A 26995-nucleotide genomic window follows, 5' to 3' on the forward strand; every position below is an offset into this window, starting at 1 on the left:
ATAATGCTTATTAGATTACTAGTGAAACATTTTATAATTCCCTTGTAGCCACTGGAAATAGTAAAGGTATTTGTACAACTGCTATGCTTTTTAACTCCATAAAGCACAACGCTTTTACTTATTCTGCTCCTGCAGTCATTTTTAGTGGAAGAGCCACCAAGTTGACCTCTGGCATTTTTACCAAGTGTAGACAGGGCCTCCTGGATCCCTAAGACCAAAGCAAGAGGGAAGGTTCCGAAAGTGATTTGCGCCATCACTGCTGCTGTTTGTACCCTCTTTTAGTTGTTGTTAGTTTTTTTTTTCTTTATTAATTACACTTTATTCACTTTGTATCCCCCTTGTGGTTCCCTCCCTCCTACTGTCCCAATAACTCCCTTCCTCCACCCTCTGCATGCATGCCCCTCCCCAAGTCCACTGATAGGATAGGACTTCTTTTCCTTCCTTCTGATCCTAGTCAATTAGGTCTCATCAGGAGTGGCTGCATTGTCTTCTTCTGTGGCCTGGTAAGGCTGTTTCCCCTCAGGGAGAGGTAAATAAAGAGCAGGCCAATCAGTTCATGTCAGAGACAGTCCCTGTTCCTAATACAATGGAACCCAATTGGATACTGAACTGCCATGGGCTACATCTGTGCAGGGGTCTTAGGTTATCTCCATGCATAGTCCTTGGTTGGAATATCAGTCTCAGGAAAGACCCCTGTGTTCAGATTTTTTGGTTCTGTTGCTCTCCTTGTGGAGTTCCTGTCCTCTCCAGATCTTACTGTTTCCCACTTCTTTCCCAAGATTCCCTGCACTCTGCCCAAAGGTTGCCCATAAGTCTCAGCATCTACATTGATAGTCTGCAGGGCAGAGCTTTTCAGAGGTCCTCTCTGTCAGGCTCCTGACTTGTTCCCTCTCTTCTCCTTCTTCTGATATCCAGCCTCTTTGTCTTTCTGGATAGGAATTGAGCATTTTAACAAGAGTCCTCCCTCTTGATTAGTTTCTTTAGGTGTACAGATTTTAGTAGGTTTACTCCATTTTTTAATTGGATTAACTGATTTGTTACTGTTTAACTTCTTTAGTTCTTTATATATACTGGATAATGGGGTTGTTGAAGATCCTTCCCCAATCTGTGGGCTGTCGTTTTGTTCTGAGGACAGTGTCCTTTGCTTTACAGAAGCTTTTCAGTTTCATGAGGTCCCATTTATTGATTGTTGCTCTTAGGGCCTGTGCTGTTGGTGTTCTGTTCAGGAAGTTGTCTCCTGTGCCAATGAGTTCAAGGATCTTCCCCAGTTTTTCTACTAAGTGGTTTAGTATGTCTGGTTTTATGTTGAGGTCTTTGATCCACTTGGACTTTAGTTTTGTGCAGGGTGATAAGTATGGATCTATTTGCATTTTTCTACATGTAGATATCCAGTTAGACCAGCACCATTTGTTGAAGATGCTGTCTTTTTTCCATTGAATGGATTTGGCATCTTTGTCAAAAATCAGGTGTTCATAAGTGTGTGTATTTATTTCAGGGTCTTCTGTTCTATTCCATTGACCCACTAGTCTGTTTCTATGCCAGTACCATGCAGTTTTTAGTATTGTTGCTCTATAGTATTACTTGAGATCAGGGATGGAGATACCTCCTGAAAATCTTTTACTGTAGAGAATTGTTTTAGCAATTTTGGGTTTCTTGTTGTTCCATATGAAGGTGAGAATTTTTCTTTCAAGGTCTATAAAGAATTGTGTTGGTAATTTGATGGGAATTGCACTGAATCTGTAGATTGCTTTTGGTACAATAGCCATTTTTACTATATTAATCCTGCCAAGCCATGAGCATGGGAGATCTTTCTATCTTCTGATATCTTCTTTTAATTCTTTCTTCAGAGCCCAGAAATGTTTTTCATACAAGTCTTTGACTTGCTTGATTAGGGTCACACCAAGGTACTTTATGTCCTTTATGGCTATTGTGAAGGGTGTTGTTTCCTTAATTTCTTTCTCGGCCCTTTTGTCTTTTGTATAAAGGAGGGCTACTGATTTTTTTGAGTTAATTTTGTATCCAGCTGCTTTGCTGAAGGTGTTAATCAGCTGTAGGAGTTCCCTGGTAGAGTTTTTGGGGTCACTCATATATACTATCATATCATCTGCAAATAGTGATAATTTGACTTCTTCCTTTCCAATTTGTATCCCCTTGATCTCCTTTAATTGTCTTATTGCTCTAGCTAGGACTTCAAGAACAAGGTTGAAGAGATATGGAGAGATTGGACAGCCTTGCCTTGTCCCTGATTTCAGTGGGAATGATTTATGTTTCTCTCCATTGAGTTTGATGTTGGCTAAAGGCTTTAGTATGTTCAGATATCGCCTTTAGTATGTTCAGATATGTGCCTTGTATCCCTGATTTCTCCAAGACTTTAAACATGAATGGATGTTGGATTTTGTCAAATGCTTTTTCAGTATTTAAGGAGATGATCATGTGATTTTTCTATTTCAGTTTGTTTATGTGGTGGATCACATTGATGGATTTCCGTATATTGAACCATCCCTGCATGCCTGGGATGAAGCCTACTTGGTCGTAGTGGATGATATCTTTGATGTGTTCTTGGATTCGGTTTGCAAGTATTTTGTTGAGTATTTTTGCATCAATGTTCATAAGGGAGATTGGCTTCAAATTCTCTTTCTTTGTTGAGTCTTTGTGAGGTTTAGGTACCAAGGTGACTGTGGCTTCATAGAATGAGTTTGGTAGTGTTCCTTCTGTTTCTATCTTGTGGAATAGTTAGAAGAGTATTGGTGTTAGCTCTTCTTTGAAGGTCTGGTAGAATTCTGCGCTGAAACCATCTGGCCCTGGGCTTTTTTTGCATGGGAGACTTTTGATGACAGCTTCTATTTCCTTTGGGGATATAGGATTATTTAATTGGTTTACCTTGTCTTAATTCAGCTTTGGCATGTAGAGTTGGTCAAGAGAATTGTCCATTTTGTTTAGATTTTCAAATTTTGTGGCATATAGACTTTGGAAGTAAGACCTAATTATTGTTTGGATTTCCTCAGTGTCTGTGGTTATGTCCCCCTTTTCATTTCTGATTTTGTTGATTTGGATAGTGTCTCTCTGCCTTTTAGTTAGTTTGGCTAAGGGTTTGTCTATCTTGTTGATTTTCTCAAAGAACCAGCTCTTGGTTTCATTGATTCTTTGAATTGTTTTGTTTGTTTCTAATTTATTGATTTCAGGACTGACCTTGATTGTTTCCAGCTGTCTACTCCTTTTTGGTGTGTCTACTTCTTTTTTTTTTCCTAGCGCTTTTAGGTGAGCCATTAAGTTGCTTGAATGAGCTGTCTCGAATTTCTTCTTGAAGGCACTTAGTGCTATGAACTTTCCTCTCAGCACTGCTTTCGTTGTGTCCCATAAGTTTGGGTATGTTGTGCCTTCATTTTCATTGAGTTCTAGGAAGACTTTAATTTCTTTCTTCATTGCTTCTCTGACCCAGCTGTCATTTATTGGCAAGTTGTTCAGTTTCCATGTGTGTGTAGGCCTTTTGCTATTTTTGTCATTGAGATCCAGTTTTAGTCCATGGTAATCATAGGATACAAGGGATTATTTCAATCTTCTTGTATCTGTTGAGGCTTGCTTTGTAATGAACTATATGGTCTATTTTGGAGAAGGTTCTATGAGGTGCTGAGAAGAAGGTAAATTCTTTTGAGTTTGGGTGAAAGGTTCTGTAGATGTCCGTGAGGTCCATTTGATTCATGACCTCTGTCAGTGTTATTGTTTCTTTGTTTAATTTCTGTTTTGTTGACCTGTCCTTTGTTGAGAGTGGGGTGTTGAATTCTCCCACTATTAATGTGTGGGGGTATATGTGTGGTTTAAGTTTTATGAAAGTTTCTTTTACAAATGTGGGTGCCCTTGCATTTGGGGCATCGATGTTCAGGATTGTGATATCTTCCTGGTGGATTTTTCTCTTGATGAGTATGAAGTGTCCTTCTCTATCTCTTTTGATTAATTTTGGTTGAAAATCTAGTTTATCAGATATTAGAATGGCTACTCCTGCTTGCTTCTTGGGTCCATTTGCTTGGATAACTGTCTTCCAGCTCTTTACTCTCAGGTAATGTCTATCTTTGTGATTTAGGTGTGTTTCTTGTATGCAACAGATTGTTGGGTCTTGTTTATGCATTCATTCTGTTAGTCTGTGTCTTTTTATTGGAGAATTGTATCCATTGATGTTAAGAGAGATTAATGACCAGTGGTTGTTAGATCCTTTGATATTGATGTTGGCCATGGTAATATGTTTGTGTGTTTGGCTACTTTTTGTTTTGCTGTAGTGAGGTTATTTATTTCCTGTGATTTCTTGAAAGTAGTTAGTTTTCTTGAGTTGTATTTTTCCTTCTGGATTTGTGTGCTGGTATTGTTGAAATGTGTTTTTGTTGTTGAATATCTTGTTTTCTCTCTCTATGAGGACTGAGAGTTGTGCTGGGTACAGTAGCTGACATCTGTGTTCTCTTACGGTCTGCATGATATCCATTCCGGCTCTTCTGGCTTTCATAGTTTCTATTGAGAAGTCAGGTGTGATTCTGATGGGTTTACCATTATATGTTACTTGGCCTTTTTCCCTTGCAGCTTTTAGTATTTTTTCTTTGTTCTGTATACTTACCGTTTTGATTATTATGTGACGGGAGGATTTTCTTTTCTGGTCTAATTTATTGGGTGTTCTGTAGGCCTCTTGTATTCTTATAGGCCTCACCTTTAAGTTGGGGAAATTTTCTTCAATGGTTTTTTTGAAAATATTTTCTGTGCCGTGGAGGAGGGAATCTTCTTTTTCCTCTATTCCTATTATTCGTAGGTGTTGTCTTTTTATGTTGTATTGGATTTCCTGGATGGTTTGTGTCAGGACTTCTTTAGATTTATTATTTTCTTTGACGGATACATTGATTTCTTCCATTGTATCTTCCACACCTGAGATTCTTTCTTCCATCTCTTGTAGTCTGTTGGTTATGCTTACCTCTGTAGTTCCTGTTTTCTTTCCTAGGTTCTCCCTCTCCATGATTTCCTCCATTTGTGTTTTCCTTAATTCTTCCAATTCTATCTTCAGATCTTGAGCCATTTTTATTGATTTCCTTCACCTGTCTGTCTGTATTTTCCTGTTTTTCCTTCAATTCCTTCAGCTGTTTTTTTGAACTTTCCTCTGTTTCTTTTATTTCTTTCAGTGGTTTAACCATTTCCTCTCTGAACGCCACAAACTGTTTGGCTGCATCTTCCTGTATTTCTTTACGATGACCATAATCTCTTTTAATATATCTTCCCCTAATTCTTTACACATTTTATTTACTTCCTCCATTAACCTCTTCATAAGCATAGATATAAGGTCATCTTCTTGAATTTCACTTATGTTAGGGGGTCCAGGGCTACTTGCCCCTGGATAATTGGGTTCTGGGGATGCCGTATTGCTTTGCCTTTTGTTGGTTGTGCTTTTGGGCTGGCCTCTACCCATCTCTCTGTCTCAGGTGTTGTCTGTTAATTTCTGTTGCCTGCTGGTTCCTGGGGCAGGGAGAATCTACTTGGCAGGGTCTTGAAGTTCTCCTCTGTTTTTTGGGTATGGTCAATTGAATGGTGGTGCTTCTCAGGAGTTGTCACAGTTCACTTCAGGTGTATGGACCTGTATGGTAACTGTGGTGTTCAGGAATGCTCTCCTCTCATTAGGAGAGGTCCTGGTGATGGCTGCCCTGCTGCTGGGTTTCTTGCTCTCAATTTAGTGAGCAGCGGCTGTTGCTCTTAAGGTGTAATTTTTGGGTGCAGCCCTCTTGAAGAACCAGGGATTCCCACAGTTTTGTCAGTTTAGCTAGGGATAACTGATTGATCCTTGGCACAGTATCTGAGGGCTGCTGTAATGGCTCTCTGGCTTTTGTAGGTCTGAGTATGCAGCTGTGTGCCCCAGTGCCCTGTCGGTACTCAATAATGGCGGGTGAGCCCAGAGCTCCTGCCTGCAGTAGAAGGCTAGAGCCTAGAGTCTGTGTGAATCCAGAAAGTCTTTTGGAGCTGGGTGTCCTGAGCTTTAGATCTGATGATCCCCCCCGCTCTGGGGTTTCCTCCTGACATGGACACCCAGTCTTTGCTTTGGGGACAGCCTTTCTGTCTGTGATGTTGAGTAGAACCTCCATGCACAGACTTATGTGGCTCCGCCTTTCTCAGGATTGGGTGCCTGGGCATCTGCCGAAACTGGGTAACTTTTCCAGAGACCTTTTCGGGGCCTCTGAGTGCTGAGTGCTCTGAGATCAGACCAGCTGTTCCCCTCCCTGGGAAACACCATCACTTGTGTTTTATGGCTGCAAGTTCTGACTGCTGGTCACTGTGCTGATCGTGTTGTGCTGATGGTCAGAATGAGAGTCGTCCTTGCGCCACCATCTTGCCCTTCGTTGTTGTTATTTTTGCTTTGTTAGTTTGGGTTTTTTTTTTCCCCTCTCTTATCCTGTTTTTACTTCACTTACTCGGGTTAGAGGACGTGTGGGGGTGGGAGCTGATGAGTCTGTGGAAAGTGATATTTTCTCAGAACCTGCAAAGTCAGAGATGTACAAAGTCAGAAATGGACATGCATTTGTAGTCTGTCCTAATTAAGGTTTTATTGCTGTGAAGAGACACCATGACCACAGCAACTCTTATAAAGGATGACATTTAATTGAGGCTGGCTTACAGTTTGACAGATTTAGTCCATTATCATCATGGTGAGAAGCATGGCAGCATTCAGGCAGAACTGAGAGTTTTACATCTTGATTAGCAGGCAGCAGACTGTATATCACGCTGGGCATAGCTTGTGCATATAAGACTTCAAAGCCCACCTCACAGTGACATGCTTTCTACAAGGCCACACCCACTCCAACAAGACCACACCTCCTAAAAGTGCCACTCCCTATGGGCAAGCATTCAGACACATGAGTCTATGGGAGCCATTCCTATGCAAACCACCACACAGTCCCACTGCTCAGTGTACCCAGAACCAAAAGCCAGAACTGGCTCAGAGGTTTGTACATGTTCATCAATTGCAGCCCTGTTTGTAGTTGTCACTGAGACTTAGCACATCATTTGTTGGGCTTGCTCTTGTCTCAGAATATGAACAGAGTTCCCACCTCTGCTTCTTAACACAGAACAAGCTGAGCACAGATGGGACTCCTTTCCAGACACTGTCTCTTCCTATCTTTGTTTATCGATCAGTTCAAGGTGTCTTGAAGCCCTACCTGGCCACATCATACTGGAACTCCTATGGCCTCTTGAGAAGAAAATAAGTGCCTGGGAAGAAAAGGACCTGAACTTCTAGATATATAAGTCCCCACTAGAGAAAGGAAGTGGGGAAACAGCCCATTTACACACAAGAAACTAGCCCAAGGGCACCACCTTTGCTGAGCCTCATCTTAATTTGGAATCATTTCACAACAGACCTTTGCAAAAATGACCAGTTCAAACTGAGCTGCTTAAAATGTTTGGAGCAAAAGCCTAGGGACTTGCAAATCACCCTCAGAAAGAGAAATTAGCTGTGTCTTGTCTCAGAACTCCCAACACTTGCTCCAAAATAAACATATAAGCTATGCTGGCAGGGAATGTACAGCCTTTTTTTCTTCTCCATTTTAGAAACACCATGTGTGCATTATTTTAAATAGGCGCCAGTGCATGAGGCCCTTTTAACAAGATTGAAAACAGATGGGTCCTTAGGCTATTCAGTAGCTCTCAAAAACTAGTTTGGGATGTACTAAGCTATCCTGTGTCCAGGCAATGCTCATTTGCTTGTTGAAGCTCAAGTTCAACCAGGCCTCTGGGTCCCAGAGAGCACGTGTCTGCTTCCTGTAGCAGGTGTGTGAGCCAAGAAAAGGAAATCTCTCACTGCATTTACTGTGTTTGCATTGCTTAACCCTTCAGCAGCTCAAGAGCAGCTCTAGTACTGAGCAACTTTGGAGTTACAGGATTGTAACTGGCCTTGGACAGCCTGGGCAAAGGAGGGTTGGCCTAGGCTTTGTCATCTTGGGAAAAGGGGGTTTGATCTAGTTTGGGGCCTGATGCTTCTTGAGGCTGGAAACAGCTGCTGTGCGATAAAACATTGCCTGGGGAGATACCACACATGCATCTATTTATCCCAGATAGGAAGCTCACAATGGACAAAATATGGATACTTTGGTGGATGCCCACCAACGTCCAACTTGGTGAACTATGAGTTTAATTGAGGTTACTTACAAGAGTAAAGGTGAAGGGTGACTTACAGGAGTAGAAATGATTCACAGACACCAAAGCCCACCCCAGCATGAGTGACAGCTCACAAAATCTGGAAAACTGGAGCATACTGCACAGATGCAAGCAGCACAAATTGGAGCATGTCTTTCCAGGTGCCTCAGTTGTCTAAACCTCTTCTGGCAGTTCAGCTGGTTTCTGCTTCTTCCAAGCAGTTGGACTGATCTCAGACCCCCTCTTTGCAATTCTCTTCAGCTAGTCTCAGGGGGACTCTGAACTTTTATTGCTTACTTAAATGGGGAGGATCCAAGTGTGTCTGGTCATTTTCAAGGACTTCCTGAAGGTATTTTGAGTTCTTTACCTTCCTGCTTAAGGAGCTTCCCTGCAGGAAAGAATGTTTCTCTGAGGAAATTGTTAAATACCAATAGCACACCCTGACCTTCTGTGGCTCAGATCTCTCTAAAAGCTGCGATTCTTACTTCAAATAGGCAGAGCTGTACCAGTGGCTAGAGGCACTTCTCAGACCTCTCCCAGGTCAATGACAGACTTTGTCTCTCTGTCTCAAACAAAAAGTGAGAGATGCTTCATGAAGAACAACACCTGAGATTGCCCTTTAACCTCCACTTGTATATGCATGCTCTGTCCACCTGCCTATCCACGCTTCTTCGAGCTTACACACACACAAACTTCTGGAGAGGGCCGCTGTGGTGAATACCTAATGTCACTAAACTGTACACTTAAAATGTTTATGTTGCATTTATTTGACAATGAAAAATAATTATGGAACACATTGTACTTTGTTCCTTCTATTCCCTTTTCCTGAGACCTTCCTCCCTAAGTGTCACCATTGCACACTGTCACTAAGCTCAGGTTCTCTGCTCCAGTGTTACTACTTACAAATGTTTGACCCTACTGAACATTCTTCATCATTTCCTTCCCAGCATTTAGCACCCTGAGTGCTTACCCTGCCAGCTTCCCAGAGTGCTCAGTGCTCAGTCACAGCTGGAAGAGAAACAGAAGGGGACTCTTCCCAGGTACAACCTGGCCACATTTCCAGAGAGCCTAGTGGTAGGAAGTGGTAGAGTGTTTCTTGAATTGTAGGGCTGTCCTCTAGTTGCACAGGTTAGACACAGTGTAGGGTAGATGAGGCACAGGGTGACAGTGGTTCCAGGGGAAGGCAGTGACCACCCTGTAATGGATAGCAATGGGAACAAAGAAAAAGAGGGGTAAGTGCTTTTATTTTTCATTTTCACAACTTTGACAATAGTGTTGGACCTTGAAAATGAAAAACACTTCCCAAACCTATATGGATTAAATGTCCCTGTTATAGCCATATAATTTTCCCTTTCTGCATACATTTATTTTCATATCCCCCACCAGTTCCTCACACTGTTCCCTCAACCCAGAATCTCTTGATCCTTGACCACAGAATCCCACCCCAGCTACAGCTCTTGCTGCCTCTCACCTTATCCTTCCTCCCTGGTCTCCATCCTTGCTTTTTACCATTTTCTCACTCACCCATGTGCTGTTACTAGTGACCAATGGAATTTACTTTCCTGTCCCAGTCTCTAAACATCCAGAATGTCCCTTATCAGGAAAGCACCATGAAGACATATGGAACCTTGCTTGGCACTGAGAAATGAATGTCAAAGAGGCATTAACTAACATTCATATCCCAGTCTAAGCTGTGATATTGAAATGGCTAAATGGTTGCACTGTCTGTTGAAGGTAGCAAAATGTCATTACAGGTGGCAAGATTTGCAGGGGGTGGTGTCTCTCAAGGTTATAAAATACCAGAGATGGGAAAAGATGAAGCCTTGATTCTGTTTCTCTTGCAGGCCATGGATAGCTCTGAATGTAACCCAAGATATTTTTAGATGACAACATCAGGTCACAATGTCAGAAGATTGGCTACCCATGCAAGGCCTCAAAGCACCTCCACTCTTTTTTTCCTCTCCTCCTTACTTCTTTTACTCTGTCCCTGGTGTCCCTCTTCCCCTTCTTCCACCTCTTCACCTGCCTTTTCCTCACTCTACTATGGAACATTAATCCTGCTCTGAGGACACTGTTAAAAGCCCTTCTCCCACCTCTTTGAATTTTCCAATTGTCAGAAGGAAAAGACTTTATATATTTCACTTTGAGTCTTGGGTGCTGTTTCTTATGGAAACAGCTATCTTGGGAACCCAGAATAGGCAGGGTGACCATCAGGACAGAAGTAAGCCACTATCTCTTAGCTATCAAACTCTACAAATGTACATCTTAGTTGGGGGAAATTAAACTTTTATCATTAAGAAATTCCTTTAAAATCAGAAGTTCTGTCTTTTCAAAGTTGATTCTGACATTTTACATTGCCAAGACTAGTAGTGTTGGTGGTGGTGACAAATGAAAAGAAGAAGGGAAGAATTGCTACCTTCACTGGTGAAGGTGTGGTGGGATGGCAAGGCTCATGCCATTGCATCATCTCCTGCACAATAAAATTCCAGATTCTCACTGAGCTCTGTAATATCTGACTACATCTCCTTCATCACACTTCCTTACTAGCCCTGTTCTGGCCTTTATGGCTTCCTTGCTGGTCTTTGAATTTTCTACATATATTGTAGACTCGGGGCTGGTCTTCCATTTGAAAAGCCATGCCCCATCAGTGTGGTTTGTTCCTCCCCTTGCTCCTCTCTCTGTTCAAATGCCAGTGATGCCCCCCTCACTTTGACATTACACTCATTCACTCCTAGCCCTGTCTTCTTACCAGTGTTTACTTTTCCTCTCCATCCATATTAATGGTCTGTCTCCATCTCTACAGTATAACCCCAGTAGAGCAGAAGTTATGACTGCCCTGTGACCAGTTTCTGTCATTGGTAGATGTCTTAGTCACTATTCTATTGCTGTGAAGAGACATCATGACCAAGGCAACTTTTATTTAATTGTGGCAGTTGTTTGTATGGTTTTAGAGGTTTAGTCTATTAACATTACAGTGGAAAGCACAGTAGCACACACGGTGCTGGAACAATACCTGTGAGCTGCAACCTGATCTGCAGGCTGAGAAAGCAACACTGGACCTGGTGTGGACTTTTGAAATTTCAAAGTCCATCTGAAGTGATATTTCCTCCAACAAGTCCAAAGCTCCTAATCCTTCTAATCCTTCAAAATAGTCCCTACTCCTTGAGGACTAAGCATTCAAATATATGGACCTATGGAGGCTATTCTTATTCAAACCACCACATTTCATTCCCTGGCCCCAATAAGCTTATAGCCATTTAACAATGCAAAATGCATTTAATCCAACTTCAAAAGCCCCCATAGTCTTTCCATCACAACAGTTGTCCAAAGTCTCTTTTGAGACTCAAGGTAATCTCTTAACTGTAACACCATGTAAAAGGAAAAAGCAAACCACATACTTTTAATATACCATGGCACAGAATATACAGTACCATTCCAAAAAGAGAAAAGGGTAGTGAGGAAACACTGGTCCAATGAAACACCTAAAACCAGCAGTGAAAACTCTAAATTTTGCAGCTCCTTTTCTGGTATCAAAGCAATTTCAGATCTACAACTCTTTACACCTTTATTGACTACAACAGTGGAGTAATTATCCAGTGAGAATTCATTAAGTATATGTATAATGATGAATAGGTAGTAAGAAGACCCTCAATCTGAGTTCTCAACTGTTCTGCACTAGCTTTGTGACCTTGGCCAAGTCATTTCCCTATTCTGTCCCTCAGCTTTCTCAACCCATGAGGAGACTAGTGCCTGCTCTTTAAGTTTAACTCAATAAGTTACTGTGATAAGCAGAGTAGATGACAGCTGTGACCGCTAACCTTTGTTATCTGGTATTTTACTGTGATGGGCAGGTTCATAATAAGCTGTGATCTTCATTGTCTGGTATTTCTTCTAGGCAACTGTTGTAGGCCTTTATGTGGGAAGACACAAATCAATGTTAGTCTACCTCAGATAAGGACTGGCAACAGACCAGACACAGTTTCATCCAACTCTAGCTCATCAAGCCAATGAGTTATTGGAGTTATTTCTGGGGCATGACTAAAAAGCATAATGACTACAAAAGCCCACCCCAGTATAAGCAACAGATGACTCACAAATGCCACATCTTTAGTACTCTCTACCCAACTGGTAGGCAGTTCCATTGGAGAGTCCCCTTTCACAGTTGTCCATCACCTTGGGGAGGGGCCCTCTGAATCCAGCAAGCTTCTGAGCTTCCTGAATCTCCTCAGTTTGTTTTGCATTCTAAGTCAAGAAGGAAACAGATAATTCAGAGGTACTAGCTACATAACAGCACTTGCCTGAGCTTTATTCACTTAAGGCTCAGTGCTGCAACTAAGCACTCCTGCTGCCTTCATTTTGCAGGTGAGAGGTGGGCACGGAAAGACCAGTTTGTCTAAAGCAATATAACAAGGAAGGGGGATAATGTGGTCAAGGGCATGGCATCTGACTTGAAAAACCACAGGAGTGTACCACGGGAAAACTGCAGATCATTGCTATTTTAGTTTGCATATTTCATTACTTAAACATTTGGGAATGTTGAATTTTATCATTTTTGTCTGTCTTTTAAACTATTCATCTTGATATGTTTTTTTTTAATTTTTTATTTAACTTTTATTAATTACACTTTATTCATTTTGTATCCCCCTATAAACCCTTCCTCCTCCCCTCCCGGTTGTTTTTATACTTTTATCTTCTCCTACCTTTCTCATCTGTGTACACATTTATTCATTTACACATACATATGCACATTCACACTCATTCATATTCATTCTTCTTCCCTCTCCTTTTCCTTCTCCCTCTCCCTCTCTCTTCTGTCTCTCTCTCTCTCTTGCTTGCATGCTTTCCAGACCTTCCTGTTTAACGTTTCTCTCACACACAGTAACATTCTGTTGTTCTGGTGGCTGATCCTGGACACAGCAGAGAAGTCACAGGACTATGTGGTACCTGTAGCTCAGTGACCTGCGGCTTCCCTGAGATGCTTGGTCCTGTTCCTAAGTAGGACCTCCTGACCTGGAGAAGCAGCTGAGCCAGGGCACAGGCTTTCAGTGCCTCTTTTGTCTGCAAGGTGAACCTGAGCTGGTGAAAAGAACTCAATCTCAAATGTTAGTTGAGGAAGTCATGGAGCCTCTAGGCTCTGGGAGCTAAAAATACAGCCTGCACTGGGAAATGGACAGGAAACAGCACTGCTGGCTGCAGGCCTTGGCATCCTGCCAAGTACTTGCCGGCATCAAGGCAAGAGGAACAGGCAGAATGGAGAAACAGGCAAGCCAGGCCTTTGCTGATAGATGCTACAGGTGGATGCACAGAAGACTAAAGGTGTGTAAAGGCAAAAAGCAGAGAAAGCTACAGGCCAGGGGCAAAGGCTGAGACCATTCAGTACCTCTCCATTTGGTCCTGCACTGTACACATTAGAACAAAAATCATTTCACATAACAGCACCCCTTTGGTGAAATATGAAGAATGTCAGTGGGTTTTGGGTCCCAGGTGACATAATTTGAGGAAAAGTCCCTGTCTTTCTGAGTGCCCTCTGACATCAGCCAAGTTGGCTTCTCTGCAAGCCATGTCAGTCATTGAGCTACTGCTGCCACTCACCAGGCAGTCTTAGATCACAGCATGGGACAGTGGGCCAAAGGGACTCTGTCTCTGCACTGTAGAGTCTCTGTTTTGGTCAGCAGCTGATTAACTATTTCAAAAAGTCATCTTAATTATTGAGGTCTGGTAGGAATTGTGTTGTAGGGAAGGTTACACAAGAAAACTGGCTGTGGAGTACAGTAGAGTGCTTTGAAGGGAGACCACTTCTGGAAGGCACCATTGAGCAGGGGCCTGAATAGCCTAAAGATACTCAGAGAAGGGCTTTCCATGGGGGACAGGAATCTAGGGTTCACTCCACAACTTTGGCATGGACAGGATGTCAGGGGGACAGTGGCTTTGAAGCTCAGAAGGAGAGGGCCAGGAATGGTGGGATTCTTTAAAGTTATTATTGTGTTGGAGGTTGGTCTAAAGAGTGTTACTGGCCCTTAAGATCTGGTTACACCTATCTTTGTTTTGTAAACCTGCCTATAACATATCTGATTGATTGATTGATTGATTGATTGATTAAAAACAGCCTATACCTGTTCAGGGAAGAATGGGGTAGGTATGGCTAAGGTTCCCAGGCTTTTGGGGTTCAAGAGAGAATCACAGGAAACAGACAGATGGGGAAGAGAACCACGATGGGTTAGCTGGAGAATAAACCATTTGAGGATGGGAGGTAAAACTCCAGTAATGGTGTGAAAAGGCCCAGATGAACAATAAAAGCAAGTATTTATGAGATTATGATGGAAGATAAGAGATTTAAGGAGGATGACATTGGATGGGGGCTGGGAGACAGATGGTGAGGTGATTCAGACAGTGTAGGTAGGAATATCTGCCCAGCCCAAAGTAAACAAGGCAATTATAAATCTAACAGGTGTCTGTGACTTATTATTTGTGATGGTGAGTTAAATAATACTGCCAAAGTCTGAATAATACTGAATAATAATAATAATAATAATAATAATAATACTGAAAGTCTTAGAGCTAATAATAAATATTATATAGCCCAACACCTTTTTAAAAAATTACTACACCATCATTGCCAGTGTTTGTCCTTTCTACAAGTGTCTTGGCTGTGAGAGAAATTTGGAACTGGGGAAGGTCAGTTTATGTATAGAATGCTGCTCACCATAGGAAGAATTTTGCACCCAGTTTTGTTCATAGAAGTAAATACATCAATCTTTATTCGGGGTTTGGATGGAAGTCTGATGATAATTCACTAGAGAACTCAGAAATACCTTAATCATCCCTTGAAGACCACCATCACCCCACTTAAGATCCCTAAGGTAGCAAGAAGACCAATGGAAACCTCTGGGTGCTCAGCGCTCTCATGCAAGGCCCTCAGTATAAGCTCCAAACTGAAGCAGTGTAGCTCCTTACCTTCCCTGTAATCCAAATTACCTTAACAACTTTATTTTTTCAATTTAATTACTTTTTTGTGTTTTGCCTGTATGTATCATGTGCACTGTTGTGTGCCTGGTACCTGTGCAGGTCAGAAGAGGGCATTAGATCCCCTGAAACTGGAGTTCTAAATAGTTATAAGCCACTATGTGAGTCCAAGAAACAAAACCCAGGTCCCCTGAAAGATTAACAAGTGTTCTTAACCACTGAACCATCTCTTCAGCCCTTCTATTTCAAATCTTAGTGCAGGTGTCTCCAGTTAACTAAGTCATAAGACACAGAAAGCACATGGATCAAAGGAGACAGCAGAGGAGCTAATCCTGGAGCCAGAAGCTCAAACTAACCAAGATGCATTGCAGCTGAACACAGCTAAGAAGACAGAGCTAGGGAAAGAAGAATGGATTCCAGGGATAGCACCTTCAAAACTCTAAAAGAGGGGCAGTGAACTTAATGAGCACTCAGATCCACACACCATCTGGTGCAAAGTTTAGAAGCCAGAACATACACAGCACTGACTTCATCCCCTAGCAAACAGTCATGGGTTCTCTGAGTGGTTTCTGCTGGTGAAACAGAGTAAGAAAGCTAGTCTAACAGGGCAGAGTGTCACAGTGAATAGGCACCGAGAAAGTCCCTGCTGTCTGAGATCTTCCACCGACCCTTCCAATCCCATGAACTTTGTGTCCATCTTTGCCTTTGTACCTGTCTGTCTAAGTCTCTCTGTCTCTCCTCCTGCAAAATGCATGAATAGCAAAAGCCCCATACAAGGACACACTCTAAGTTAGAACTCAAAGGTATAAGCTGCACCAGATACGTCTTCACTAACCAACAGGAATTTTCAGAATCTTAAAACCCATGCTTGGGTCCCAGACTGATCTGTCAGCCAGCATCTTGCCTTTCTCAGGCACTTTGGACAACATCTCTTTGTGTTGAAATCCTCCTTCAGTCAGGTTTCATGGTGAAGGCTGATAGCTGCTACCTTCGCGTTCCCACACATTCTTGGTTTCTTTCATACATTCCAGGCAGTCATCCAGTTCCAAGCCTCAATTTCATTCTCTTTCCCATTGACCTGTTGGCCTAATAACATCTGTCAATGTATTACCATAATCACAGCTGCAGTCGCCCCCTTCCATGCTGTCATCATTCCATGATTATCATCGCAAATGCAATTATCAGTAAAAAGACATGAATACTTTGTGCTTTCAGTCATATTATCTACTTAGCTTAACATCCTTGTCAGGTGCCAGTGTTCATGAGAATGTAGCCAGAGGCCTTACAGAAAATTAAATTAATTTAATTTCTTTTCCTGTGTGTGCACATGCATGCACATGTGTCCTTGCATGTTTACATCTCTCACAGTTTCTTGGAACTGGATGGGCTCCTTCTGATATAGAAGGATATAGTAGAGACTTTCCAGCCATATGTAGCATCTGTACCAGAGTCTAGATATTACAGGGAGCTGTATAAATGTCCTTAAAATCAAACCACTACTCTCTCAGTGTCCTTTCTTACTTAATTTCCTTACATGTGTCTCCTTCTTAATCCCTGGAACCTGTGGAAATGTTATCCAAAGGGACTTCACAGATATAATTGCATGGTTACAGTTATGAGTCTGAAGATTTGGATTATCTTGGAGAGGCCAACTGAACCCAGTCTAACCACAGGACTACATAAGCCCTTTAAAACAGTGAACTTTCTCTGATAATAAAAGATGTAAGGAAGTAGAGGGGGACCTCCCCTATCAGTGGATTTGGGGAGGGGCATGCATGAAGAAGGGGGAGGGAAGGTGGGATTAGGAGGGGAGGAGGGAGAGGTTTATGGGGGGATACAAAGTGAATAAAGTGTAATTAATAAAAAATATGCCAAAAAAAAAGAAAAGATGTATCAGAACTGAAAATCAGAAAAAAAGTCTGAAATAGAGAAACACTTGCATTGCTAGTCCTCACAAAATAGAGAGTTCAGGGTTGTGGATCTGGCTCAGTTGGTAGAGTGCTTGACTGGAGTGCACAAATCCCTGGGTTCAATCCTCAACACTATGAATGGTGTGTGATGGTATATGCCTATAATTTCAGCATTTGGGAAGTAGAGACTGAAAGACTAGAAGCTCAACGTAGTTCTTGGATATCTCTCAAATTTGAGAGCAGTGTGTGCTGTATGAGACCATATCTCAAAAATAAAAGAGTGGTAGGAGGAGGAGGAAAATACAGTGTGACAAAAACACCATCTTTAGTAGAACATATAGGTCAGAAGAAGTGGATACCAGTCCTCCACATACCAAGAACTTCATTATCTCAACATCCTCCGAGGCAGCTTCTTCCCTGAGTCTCCCAATCACAGCCTAGCTAGCCAACACCTTGACTTTGGCCTTGTGAAACGCAGAACAGAGAGACCAATCAAGATAACCTGGACCTCTGACCTACAGAGCAATGAAATGAATTTGTGTTATCTAAAGTCACTAAAGACACAGTCGTCTGTTGTAGATGCAGCAGATGAATATGTGTAAAATGGATGCATGCCCCTTCCCCAGGAGTCCCAAAGCTTAAGCATCTGAACTCCATTCCAGCATTCTAGCTCTGTCTTCTGCTACATTTATCCATGGGCTCAGTGTCTCTAAAACAGATTATATTTCACAATTCCATTGCCTCATCTTTAGCTTTTCTCTCTACTATCTGCCCAGAAATACTTTCCTAAACACTAATCCAGAACCTCTGGCAATGCAGTTCCCAAAGGCAAATGTGGTGGTAGACAGTGTTCTTTAGAGGAGTAGAACCAATAGGGTGTGTACCTATTGTAGGAAGGCATTTGTTAGACTCATACAGTAGGGCCTAACAACAGCATTCTGCATACTGGAGAGGCTGAGAATCTGATAGCTGCTCAGTCTGCAAGGCTGGTTGCCTCTGCAATACCAGTAAAGCACCAGTACCCTGGAAGCTCTCTGAAGAATTGCTGATATTGATTCTGAGTTGAAAGGATAAAGAACATAGAATCTGATGGCCACAGAGAATGGTAGCAGCAGTGACAGATGTACTTGCTTGGGAAGAGAAGGCAGAAGGGAAACACTGCTTTCTCCTCAGGCCTCTTAGTACATGGACTGCCCATTGGAACATATCCACATTGAAAGCCCATCATTTAATCTTCTATGGAAATGCCCTCAGGAACATTTTCAGAAGTGTGTCTCCCAGGTGACTGCAAATTCCAAGTTGATCGTTAAGACCAAACACAGCCCCATTCACATTCAAAGTATGAGAGTAATAATTTTTCAAAAAGGTATTTGTGAATACCTATTGTGTGCCAAATCTGACCATGAAGCAGTGAGCAATTCTTTGTAAACCATGTTCTTGCTTGGTGTGCCTTTCTCATCAGGGTTGCTATCATAACAGTTTTTGTTTTGAGGTGTTAACTGAAGGACTCTGGTTGAGAAAGATACTACATAAAAATGAAAGAGGCCGTGGAGATAATTGACTCCACCAACTACAAGGTTCCAGATTAAAGATAAAGAAAATTAAAGCCAAGAAAGAATGAGACTGTATCCTAAGGTCAATGTCAAATTTCATTCTTAGAGCTCTAATCCAAAGTTCAAGGCCAGTCTCTCTCCACCTTTTCTCCCCTTCTTCATGCAAATGTTTAATATGGGTTATAAAGAAGCAGGAAAGCTCAGATATTATTGGCATCAATGTTGGAAACCTCTCCCCATGGTTTTTTAAAAGAATAACAAAATACCCAGAAAACCTGTTTATGCTTTTTACAACCTGTCTACAGACCAAAGAATTAGCACCTACCTTTCTAAATTATGTCTCCAGGTCATAACTTAGGAATGTGCCATACAGTTATTTTCAGTCCTAAGATAAGAGTCCCAACAATCTAAGTTAACTGAAAGTTATAGTCATTTTCCAGAGTAATATATTAGGAAGGGCTGAAGAACTGGCTCATCCAGTATGAATGCTTTCTTTCAGAGGCCAGCACACACGATGGGTGGTTCACAACCTCATGTAAGTCCAGTTTCAGGAGATTTTTTTTTTGGCCTCTTCAGACACCTTCACACAAGTGAACAAACACACCCAGAGAGACACATAAAGGTAAATAATAAAATGAACCTTAAGAAAATAAAGAATAAGCTGGAGAGATGCCTCAGAGGTTAAAAGCATTGGCTGTTCTTCCAGAGAGAGGACCTTGGTTCAATTCCAAGCACCTGCATGGCAGCTCATAACTCCATTTCCAGGGAATCCAAAACCCTCATGCATGCAAACAAAACACCAATGCACATAAAAAATGAAATAGAATCATAAAGAAAGAAAAAGAGAAAGAGAGAGAGAGAGGAAGGAAGGAGAGAAGGAGGAGAAAGGAAACAAACTTTTATGTGCCCTATGTGGGGTGTGGGAAAAAGATAGACAAAAAGTAACTTAGTTGATCACAAGAACATGGGCTTACACTTCCAACAAGGCAGAAAGACAGCTAAGATGGTAATGTTTGGAGCTGTGCTGAAATGTGAAACTTCATCTATAAAGCCAAGAGACTTCTTCCTGGGTATGTGAGCATGGTATTAGTGGATGATACACACAGTGGTCCTCAGTACAGAGGATGACTCAGTAGTGGGAGAGCTCTCTTCCTCACTTTGTCACCTCCTCTTACCTTTAGAGACCACATTCAGTTGCTAAGAAATGATTTAACATGACTGGTGCTGAAGAGTAGTTATTTTTTCTTTTCTTTAAAAAAAAAAATTATTCACTTTACATCCTTCTTTCCCTCCCAGTTCCACGCTCCCCTCTTCCCTAGAAAAGAGGAGTTCCCTTCCCATCTACCACAGCTCATCAAGCTGCATCAGGACTGAGCATGTCCTCTTCCCCTGTGACCTGGCAAGGCAGTCCTGCCAGGGGAAAATGATCAAAAAGGTGACAAGTGAGTCTGTGTCCAATGTAGTCCCAACTTTCCTCACTAGAGGACCTGCACGAGGCCTAAGCTGCCCATCTGCTACATCGCACCTAGGTCAGTTCAGGCATGGTCCTTGGTTGATGCTTCAGGCTCAGCAAGCCCCTCTGGGCCCTGGTTAGTTGGCTGTGTTGGTCTTCTTGTGGAGCTCCTTCTCCAGGTTCTTTTCTCTTTCCTCCCACTTTTCCAAAAGACTCCCTAAGCATCACCCAATGTTTGGCTATGAGTCTCTACTGGGTAGCACCTCTCAGTGAACAATTCTGCTAGGCTCCTGTCTGCAAGTTTAGCAGAGTATGGTTCTTAGAGTCTATGATTAGCACTCTCCAAAAGGGTGGGTCTTTGGTTGGGCCAGGTACTGTTTGGGCATTCCCTCAATCTCTGCTCTATCTGCTGTCTTTATCTCTGCACATCTTGTAGGCAGGGTAAATTTTGGGTCAAAGTTTTTGTGGGTGAGTTGTTATTCACCTCCCTTGAAGAGTAGTTCTTGATGCTCATTGAATTTTCAATCTTTAAGAGAGGCAGATCTTTGAAAGGGCTATCTGCAATAATGGGCAGATTCGACACAGAACATAATAGAATACATAATGTCCCATCAGTCATATCATAAGGGGAGCCTTAGGAAGATTATTTTACCAGTTCTCAGGATAGGTAGGACCTTTGAGGTCAGCTGGTGGCCTGGTGTCTGTATGTATTATAGAGTGAGCATATAAGAAGATTCTATCTGATCTGTAGATTGAGGGGACAGACTGGTCACCCTATATTGTCTTTTTATTTCTTCTGTTTGGGTGGCTTTCATCTTATCTAGTTGGTCACTGCCCAGACTCCCTGCAAAGGAACAGTAACAGAGACCATTTGAAGCAGACTCCATGATAGACATAGGGAACAGAATAGGATGGAGAATTTAGAAGTAGTTGGGCCTACTGGCACAGGTTTGTAACCCCAGCTACTTTAAGAGGCTGAGGTCAGAGGATCACAAGCTCAAATCCAGTCTTTGAACTACATAGTGAATTCAAGACCAGTGTGGACAACTTAGTAAGACTTTATCCCAGACTTTAAAAACTCAAAGAGATCAATATAGAGTTCAGTGGTAGAGCACTTACCTACCATATTAAAGTGAATTCTATGGCTATACTGCCACAAAAATACACAAGAGTGTCACAAATGAAATAATATGGTGTTTGGCAAAGGTATAAGTGTGGTCCTCTTGAAAAATAAAAAGTCATTTTAGCAAATGGTGGCAAAAATGCCGCTTAACCAGATGGAGAAGTCAAAACTTGAACCTTAAAAGTCAATTCTATATGTATCACAAGAGTAAATACAATGCATAAAACAATAGAGCGTCTAGCAAGAAATGTTGCAGAATGGTTCCCAGCTGTGTGTGGGTTCTGCAAGTTATTGAGCCTACTTGTTTTTTATGTGTTGTCCCATCCCCCTAATCCCCCATCAATGAGTGCTTTCTTTCATGAAGGGTCAAACCAGCAGTTGGCCACAGACTTCCAGATCCCTCCTTATGGAGCTCATTTTCTGTGTAGCTCTACTGTTTCCTAAAAATTACCTGCAAATTTATAGCCATAGTGGTTCTCCTGAGCTTCAGCTTTGGAGTCATCACCTCAGCAGTAGCTGAGCTCAGTGTTACTTCTCCCATGCTGCTCTGCAGCCAGGAAACTCCCTGCAGGCAATGATCATGGACAGTCATAATTGCTTCCTTTCTGCAGGAAGCCCAGTCCTGAAATGCTAGCTGTAGGATGAATGCAAACTAATAATGTATTTTTTTTCTGATCTCCTTATATATGATGGAATAGAGTCTCTAGTAGTTTATTGTAGCCATGAGCCAACATCTGTCTATTAGTTGCTTTTCTCATTGCTATAGCCAAATATCCAACAAAAAGCAACTACACAATGGGAAGACTTTATTTTGGTTTACAGTGTGAAGGCAGAGTCCATCATGGTGGGGAAGGCATGGGAGCAGAAGCATGGTAGGAGCAGAGATTCTTTGCTCATATCTGGATAAATAAGGAGGCAGAGAAAAGAGGAAGCCAGCACTCAACTCATTTTCTCCATTTGTTTGGTCCAGGGCTCCAACCAATGGGATGGTTACACCCACATCCAGTGTAGGGCTTCAATCCTCAGTTAAATCTCTCCAGAAACAACCCTAAAAACTCATCCAGAAGTGTATCTCCTTGGTGATTCCAAATTCAACCAAACTGACAATGAAGATAAACCATCAAATTCTCTATATTTAACATCTTGTGTGATACAAATGCTTGAAGACATCACTTGTTTTTTAGTTCTACCATTTTATTTTAGATTTGGTTTTAGTTTTTCTTAGACAATTTCTCTGTGTAGCTCCAATTTTCCTAAATCTCACTCTGTAAACCAAGTTGGCCTCAATCCAGGGATCTGCCTGCCTGTGCCTACCATATGCTGAGATTAAATATATGCACCATGGTACCTGGAGGTTTTCCCAATCTGATGCCTTCAGTTCATTCTTACTAAGACAGTGAAACTGGAAATAATCATAACTTCAGTTCTTCACAGAAGCCCGTGTCTCAGCCACATGCTGTCTCAGAAGTTTGAACCATCACAAAATCTTAAGAATAGATATTATTTTTATTGTTATCTCCATTGTACAGATGTTAAAACTGATATTAAGGAAAACTAGTGAAACTGATTGGCTGGTACATTGAGTAGCTTACATATACAGGTGGCTTCTTGAATCCATATGCATCTGTACCACAAGGTCTCAAGTGTAGCACTTTTTAAAATATCATATAAAAGACAATTAAAGGCAAAATTGAGGTTAAAATATTAATTCATGCAGAAATTTTAAATTACTCATTAAAACTTTTATAAAATGGGTAATTGCTATATTACAGAGAGAAAGGGAGACAGAGAAAGAGGCATACAGAGATAGACAGAGAGGGAGGGAGAAAGAAACTGTACATGTTTATATGCATGAGTCCATGTGCCTAAAGTTGATAGAGAAGCCTACTGATGACATTGACTTTTGGAGATCTCTTCTACCAATTCTTGCAATGCTGAAATTGCATTCATTTCTCAGTTATATTTTCAAATTTTATTTTATTTTTATTAATTACAGTTCATTCACCCTGTATCCCAGCTGTAGCCCCCTTCCCCTCCCAATCCCACCTCCCCTCATCTTCTCCTATACCCCTCCCCCAGTCCAATGATAGGGGAGGTCTGCCTCCCCTTCCATCTGACCCTTGTCTAGCAGGTCTAATGAGGACTGACTCCATTGTCTTCCTCTGTGGACTGGTAAGGCTGTTCTTCCCTCAGGTAGAGGTGATCAAAAAGCCAGCCCATGAGTTCATGTCAGAGATGGTTCCTATTACTGGGGAACCCTCTTGGACACTGAACTGCCATGGGCTACATCTGTGCAGGAGTTCTAAGTTATCTCCTTGCATGGTCCTTGTTTGGAGTATCAGTCTCACAAAAGACCCCTGTGCCCAGATGTTTTGGTTCTGTTGCTCTCCTTGTGGAGCCCCTGTCCCCTCCAGGTCTTTCTATCTCCCTCTTCTTTCATAAGATTCCCTGCACTCTGTTAAAGTTTGGCTGTGAGTCTCAGCATATGTTTTGATACCCTGCTGGGTAGAGCCTTTCAGAGGCCCTCTGTGGTAGGCTCCTGTCCTATTGTTTTCTCCCTCTTCCAATGTCCGTTCTGTTTGCCTTTCAGTTTTTTTGTTTTTCTCCTAGGGTTACATGAAATATTTACACAAGCTAGGAGAACTTAAAAAAAAAAAAACAAATTTCTCATAGTTCTAGATGTTAGATAGTATACATCAGATTTCAGCACACCCTCCCACACCCTAGGCTCTAAGGGACAATCTCTGTTGACTCCCTCTGCCTTCTAGTGTCTCCTGGCCATCTTTGCTCATGGTTTCATCATTCTAGTGTCGATTTCTTCATCTTCGTGTGACTTCTAACATTTATATGTCTGGTTTTCTCTGGGCTTGTCGTTAGAGTTAGGGTTCATTTGAATCAAGATGATCTCCTCTTCAGATGTTCGCCTTAATTACATCTATATATTAAAAAAAAAAAAAAGCTGTTTTCTTAAAGAGGTTCCATAAGGTATCAGTGATTAGGACTTGGGTCTGTCTTTCTGGGGGAATAACAACTGATCCACTGCAGTCTCTACGGGAATAATGAGATTTGTTCAAGGTGACCACAGTGAGCCATCTTGGTGGAAAAGGGGCTTGGGTACCTTTGTGTTCCTTTCCACTGCTGTTGATGTTTTAGAAACTTAATACAGAGCAATTCCCATTTTCTTTACTTCTAAAACTCTCTGTGTTACAACAGAATCTAGTTGCCCTGTGACCCAGGCATTCACCTTCTCTAATTGTTTATAATTATAATCCATGGCTGGGAAATAATTCTGGACATGCAAATATAAAAAAGACCAACCTTTGACTTTTTTTAAAAAATTTTATTGGAAGCCGGAATATGTCTCCTATCCAGGAATTTCTTTTTCCTTTTCGGCAGCAAGACAATGCCTGGGTCTGCACCCTTCCCATTTCATTTCTTTTCTCCACATATCTAAGTAACAAGCCCTCCTGTTTTGCAACTTCCTTTTAACTTCTTTCTCTGCCATAAACATGCACCAGCTTTTTAAAATTCTTTGTGATGCTGTCAATTAAGTATTTTGAGCAATCTGGAGCTGAATTTGGAGGCATCAGACATAATAGCTATGTCATTACCACAGTTTACGAACGCAGGCTCATTAGCAATGATATTTTCTTTTCACCTTGCCACAACATAATGAGGTTATAAACTAAAGCAAGAGACATAAGTGTTCTTGGTTTCCCTTAGTACAATCTGCAGCCCCATATGTTACATTCTTGAAGAATAGACAAACACAGTTATATTCTTTAAAAAATCAGTTTGAAATCCAGCTCACAGTACCTCATAATGTAATCTTGGAGAGACAACCTTTAAAGAGATCATCAAGAAAAAGCAGTCTTTAGAGTGAGAATTTAGTTATATAATTGATGTCTTTATAAAAACAGGGACTTTGGAAATAAGGACAAACATTGAAAAGATGATGAGAAGAGACTCAGGGAAAAAAAAATTGTACTCTTCAAGCAAAGAAAGGGGTTCTAGAGTAGATTCAACCCTTACAAGCCTTCAAAAGAAACTAACCCTACCTGCATCTTGATTTTAAAATTTTAGCCTAGAATGACAGAGTATAGGTTCTTGCCATTTAAGCCACCGAGTAGTTGATAGTGATGACAGCATTCTCTGAATCTGAGATAGGTAGTTATAACATGTCTCTATCTCCAAGGAGCATACAGTGTGACCAGGGATATGTGTTATTCCACGGAACTCTGATTGAAAGCAATAGAATTTCAGCAATGCCTTAAACAGATGAGCAAGCACAAAGGTACACACCAAAATCCAAAGACAGGAACATCAGGAAGGTTCTTCATCTCTTGCTTCTGTCCTTCTCTCTCTCTCTTAGTGACTTGATACCTCTTTCCTCCTCCTTCTCCTCTGCTTCATTCTCTTGTTCTTCAGCCTTCTCTATTCTGGTTTTCCAAGCTTTCCTAATGCAGCTAGCAATAAATATGACCCCAAGTACCCTCAAGCTTGTACATTAAAGATATAAACCACCTATTGGGCTCGGGATGTAGTTCAGTTGTAGATTGCTTTCTTAGCATGCACAAAGCCCTGGGTTTTATCCCCAGCACTAAATAAAACCATTGTAGTACAATGCAGTTTCTGCAATTTCTGGACTTAGGAGATGGAGATAGGAGGATCAGAAGATCAGAGTCATCTGCTGTATAGTGAGTTTGAGGTCAGCCATCATTCATTTTATACAACCCTGTGTCAAAAAACAAAAAGAACAAGAGAAACAACCCCCTAGAAACAAACTGCATGTCTTGTTTTAACTTTTCAGACAGTATCATTCTCTCATTTGCATCAACTGTGACCAAAGGAACACAGACAATGTAGCTACATGTATGGAACAAGGGATATTGAGCAGATAATTTGAGAAGTGTTCTGTTACCAGAGCCATATAATCAGAGGCATAAGGCTGACAAACTTCACAGCACAAGGCTCACAGCTCTGGGGAAATTGGCCTGATAACATTTGGCATCTTCTAGTGACAGAGATAGAGTGGCCTCTTCTACTTCCAGACAGACAGAAGAGCCATGGTCATGATAGCAGGTCCTCGAATCAGACTCATGGGTTCCAGTATGATGCTTTCATCATGTCATCCTGAGCATGTCACCTGCCTCTCCACACTTCAGCTTCCTTTGGAAAAGGGAAATAAAAATTCCATTTCTAAGTTCGAGATAAGGCCTGGATATGCACTGGATAATACATAGACGTATACAGTAAGTGTCTACACTGGTGATGTTTGAGGCCTCCATTTTTGTTGTTTTGCTTTCTTCTCCAGGCTGAGTTTTCTGAGCTAAACCTGGCAGCTTATGTCACCGGAGGCTGTATGGTGGACATGCAAGTTGTGAGAAATGGCACCAAAATTGTGCGGTAAGCAGACCTGAGATCCAAAAGATATCTGAGAAGTGTATATGGGAAACCTCATAGAGACACCTCCACACTCACCTGTGGCCAATTTCAGATGTCATGTGCACATCCCCATGCCAAATGATTTCCACGGAGTCCCAGTTGCCCCTGTAAGAGAAATGATTAATGACACAAATACATGGGAAATGAAAAACAAAAAACAAAAAAACAAAAAAAAAAAAACAAAAAAACGTGATGTCGAATAAGGCTTGGGCTTGGGGCAAAAGGCATGGGTCCTTTTTTTTCCCACTTTTTAAAAAAAATTTATTTATATTTTTATAAATTGCAGTTTATTCACTTTGTATCCCAATTGTAGCCCCCTCCCTCATTCCCTCCCAACCTCACCCTCCCTTCCTCATCTCCTCCCATGCCCCTCCCAAGTCTATTGAAGGGGATGTCC

The 26995-nt window shown here is 41.6% G+C and overlaps 1 protein-coding gene across 1 annotated transcript in view; it reads left to right on the top strand.

Moving 5' to 3' along the window:
* Nucleotides 1-26995, top strand: part of Syn3 (synapsin III) — a 501244-nt gene that overhangs the window by 91422 nt on the left and 382827 nt on the right. Inside the window, exon 4 of the mRNA XM_055627972.1 lies at nt 26468-26559. Within this exon, the coding sequence (XP_055483947.1) occupies nt 26468-26559 (92 nt within the window). The remainder of the gene's footprint in view (nt 1-26467; nt 26560-26995) is intronic.

Source organism: Psammomys obesus, unplaced genomic scaffold (genome assembly GCF_907164565.1).
Source record: "Psammomys obesus unplaced genomic scaffold, mPsaObe1.curated_primary_1811, whole genome shotgun sequence".
In the NCBI taxonomy this organism is placed as follows: Eukaryota; Metazoa; Chordata; class Mammalia; order Rodentia; family Muridae; genus Psammomys; species Psammomys obesus.